We start from the raw sequence: 3,882 nt of genomic DNA, 5'->3' as shown, positions 1-3,882 counted from the left end.
CCATATCATACCTTCTATGTATTTGTAATCTTACTAATGATCAAAGGTAACCTTAAATAATAATTAGAGCAATTCCAATGGAGCGATCTATTTCTTCCGCCCATGTTTGTTTGGGTCTGCATGAACAAAAAAGACGGCCCAACGCTGAGACTCATCTTATTTTGCGTCCGCTTTATGTTCGTGCGGACCTATTTCCGTCCTAAATTTAAGTCACATTTGGATCCAAGGCAGACACAAAGCAGACGCTTTCTGTCTCCTCCTCATCCGCCTACGTCCGCTGCACGCCTCTTCTGGCCCACCTTCCATCCACCCACCTTTTATTTTATTTTTTCTCTCTTCGCTGTACAGCTCGCCTCTACCACCCTCGTAGCAGTCGCGCCATCACCAATCCCTTGCTCCGGCGAGACTCCACAGGCGTCGCCACCACTCAAGCTCGTGGCTGCGCTGGCTAGGCCGCAGACGCCGCCGCCCAAGGAGCTGGAGCTGCTACTATGCCGCCCGCACTCGCATCGTTCGCCTAGGCCGCAGACGCAGACGCGAAGACGTACTAGACGGCGGCCGCGTCGCACATGCTAGCTAGCTGGTTGTGGCTGCTGCACGTCCCGCATGCTAGCTAGCTAGTTGTGGCACCGCGCGAGCTACCATGGCCTCACGGTGCCCAGCTGCCTCGTAGCGCTCGCGTGCCCGGCCCGACCTCGTCCCCTGCACCGCTGCTGGTCACCACCCCCACCATCGCCGCGCCCACCCCGCCGCTCCTGGTCGCGTGCCCGGCAGCGCTTGCGCTAGGCCAGGCCCCGCCACGCCCGGCAACACCAGGCCTCGTCGCGCCCGACCCCGACCGCGCCCGGCCACACCCAACAGTGCCCGGCCTGGCCTCGCCCCGCCGCGCCCTCGCGCTCGTCGCGCCATGCTCGTGGCGCTCGCCGTGTCGCCCTCGCCGTGGGGTTCGAGCTCGCCCGTCGGCCTCCCTGCGCGGCGCGAGCTCTCCTGCCCTGCCTGCTACGTGTTTGAAGAAATGTCAGGACAGACATGTCGAAAATGGGTCTGGTCACCGCTGGGCGCACTCGCAGACCCAAATGAAAAAGCGAATACGAACGCGTGGATGGACGATCTAAACAGACAAAATACGGACAAAATCGGTGTCCATTTAAGTCGCCCCGTTGAAGTTGTTCTTAGACCCTATGTATTTGGATGGAGTGAGTGTAACTTTCGGATGTGCCATATTTCTCCCTTCCTTTCCCTGAAGACAAAGAAGAAAAAGAAAACCATTTGGTGTGGTGCGGTGGTTGGTGAAGCCAGAAAGCCAATTGGTGTTGTGGTTGGTAAAGGCGAAAAGCCCATATAACCCTTTTCCCATCCTCCCTCCAAAGCATTCCTCATCGCTCAGTCGCTCCCTCGCACCAAAACACAACTACCACCAGCGGCAGCAGTTCGACTCCGGAGAGGCAGAGATGGGCTCCACCGCAGCCGACATGGCCGCCTCCGCCGACGAGGAGGCGTGCATGTACGCTCTCCAGCTCGTCTCGTCGTCGATCCTCCCGATGACGCTCAAGAACGCCATCGAGCTGGGCCTCCTGGAGACCCTGGTGGCCGCCGGCGGCAAGCTGCTGACCCCCGCCGAGGTGGCCGCCAAGCTCCCGTCCACGGCGAACCCCGCCGCGGCGGACATGGTGGACCGCATGCTCCGGCTGCTGGCCTCGTACAACGTGGTGTCGTGCACGATGGAGGAGGGCAAGGATGGGCGCCTGTCCCGGCGGTACGGCGCCGCGCCCGTGTGCAAGTTCCTCACCCCCAACGAGGACGGCGTCTCCATGGCGGCGCTCGCGCTCATGAACCAGGACAAGGTCCTCATGGAGAGCTGGTGAGCTAGATCGATCACTCCAGCATCCCCTGTTTCTTCCATGCTTTGCCCATTTGCTGCGGCCGGCTATCATGCGGGGGTGCCCACCCCGGCAGCCGGCAGCATAACTCTCTCTTTAACATCTCTCTCAATAAACAAATTGAGCTCCAGCAGCAGGTAGTGTAATAAATAGTACTTTCTCCGTTTTTATTTAATTCGCATATTAGCTTTGGTCAAAGTCAACTTTTGTAAATTTTGATTAAGTTTATAAACAAAAATATTAACATATACAATAAAAAATTAATACCACTAGATTCATTATTGAATGTATTTTCACATCATATAAATTTATTATGATAAATGTTTATATTTTTTTTATAAACTTGGTCAAACTTTGCAAAGTTTGACTTCGGTCAAACCTAATATGCAGACTAAATAAAAACAAAAGAAGTACTAGTAGTAGTACTAAAGTTAGCACGAGCTAGAGAACCCCGAAGAAGAGTTCATCTAGAAACCGAGAGATTACGTATCAAATACGGCAATCAGCTTCAGAAGCAGCCAAGCAGAACCGAACCGCATCGTGGCGACTTTTCTTGCCTGAGATTCCTTGTAGAGTAGTAATAGTCAACCACCAAAGGACGAATTTTAGGTTCACAGCTCATTAACTAGAGGACTTTTCATGTTAAAAACAAAAGTAGAGGACTTTTAAGCCGGTGATATAGCAACTCTTTTGTCTCTGTTTCGAAAGATATGGAAATGAGTTGTTGGAATAAAATGTGTGTGTGAATACTATTCTCAGGTACTACCTGAAGGACGCGGTCCTTGACGGCGGCATCCCGTTCAACAAGGCGTACGGGATGTCGGCGTTCGAGTACCACGGCACGGACCCGCGCTTCAACCGCGTCTTCAACGAGGGGATGAAGAACCACTCCATCATCATCACCAAGAAGCTGCTCGAGGTCTACAAGGGCTTCGAGGGCCTCGGCACCATCGTCGACGTGGGCGGCGGCGTGGGCGCCACCGTGGGCGCCATCGTCGCCGCGTACCCGGCCATCAAGGGCATCAACTTCGACCTCCCCCACGTCATCTCCGAGGCGCCGCCGTTCCCGGGCGTCACCCACGTCGGCGGCGACATGTTCCAGAAGGTGCCCTCGGGGGACGCCATCCTCATGAAGTGGATCCTCCACGACTGGAGCGACGAGCACTGCGCGACGCTGCTCAAGAACTGCTACGACGCGCTGCCGGCGCACGGCAAGGTGGTGCTCGTGGAGTGCATCCTGCCGGTGAACCCGGAGGCCACGCCCAAGGCGCAGGGGGTGTTCCACGTCGACATGATCATGCTCGCGCACAACCCCGGCGGCAGGGAGAGGTACGAGAGGGAGTTCGAGGCCCTGGCCAAGGGCGCCGGCTTCGCCGCCATCAAGACCACCTACATCTACGCCAACGCATTCGCCATCGAGTTCACCAAGTAGATCCATGCATGCCAACCGTCCACCGCTCGCTTTGAGATCGTCGTCTTCTTGCTCGCCGGCGCTGCTGCATCAACCTGCTGCATATGTACTTCGGCTTGGTGTTTGTTCTGTTTTCCTAATTTTGTTGTCATGCTAGCTCTGAATCTTTCTGAATTCTACTGGTTGTGTCGTCGATCTATTCGAAATGTACTCCTGTTTTAATAGTGCTGCTCTTAAAGGTTGCATGCGATGCAATAACATGATTTCGCTGCTTTGTTTTGTGATTATACGATTGAAGTGAAGTGTTATTGATCTTCGTCTGAAAACAAGTGTCCGTGCATGACTCGCGAATGTTTTATTGTTCAGATAGATCCTCTGAATCTGATGTTATATTAACACTCGACACTGGTAAGTGGAGGCACCCAGCTTTGAAGACGCAATCATTGCAGAGAAGGAAATGAAATAACTTCAATCCAACGGCATGAAACGGCCGAGTTACGGTTCTGGATTTCGTTGTCAGCAACACATGATTTTCCAAAAGATAATTATGATCGAGGAGGAAGTGGATCATGGCACCATTGCGTAGAACTT

General features: G+C 54.0%; 1 protein-coding gene across 1 annotated transcript; it reads left to right on the top strand.

Moving 5' to 3' along the window:
* The first annotated feature begins 1,362 nt into the window (after nucleotides 1-1,362).
* On the top strand, nucleotides 1,363-3,578 carry LOC125519563 (flavone O-methyltransferase 1). Its single transcript, XM_048684329.2, has 2 exons — nucleotides 1,363-1,861; nucleotides 2,640-3,578. The coding sequence occupies exons 1-2, from the start codon at nucleotides 1,452-1,454 to the stop codon at nucleotides 3,310-3,312; spliced, it is 1,083 nt and encodes a 360-aa protein (XP_048540286.1). The 5' UTR covers nucleotides 1,363-1,451; the 3' UTR covers nucleotides 3,313-3,578.
* The last annotated feature ends 304 nt before the right edge of the window (nucleotides 3,579-3,882 follow it).

This window comes from Triticum urartu, chromosome 7A (assembly GCF_056163025.1).
Source record: "Triticum urartu cultivar PI428250 chromosome 7A, HENAU_Tu73, whole genome shotgun sequence".
Classification (NCBI taxonomy): domain Eukaryota; kingdom Viridiplantae; phylum Streptophyta; class Magnoliopsida; order Poales; family Poaceae; genus Triticum; species Triticum urartu.
This window is presented reverse-complemented; position numbering and strand designations above follow the sequence as displayed.

What these genes read in the sequence shown, in the direction of transcription:
- LOC125519563 (XM_048684329.2), top strand. Translation starts at nt 1,452, where the DNA reads ATGGGCTCCACCGCAGCCGACATGGCCGCCTCCGCCGACGAGGAGGCG. An exon ending in AAGGTCCTCATGGAGAGCTG is followed by an intron (nt 1,862 to 2,639) that starts GTGAGCTAGATC and finishes TACTATTCTCAG; the next exon opens with GTACTACCTGAAGGACGCGG.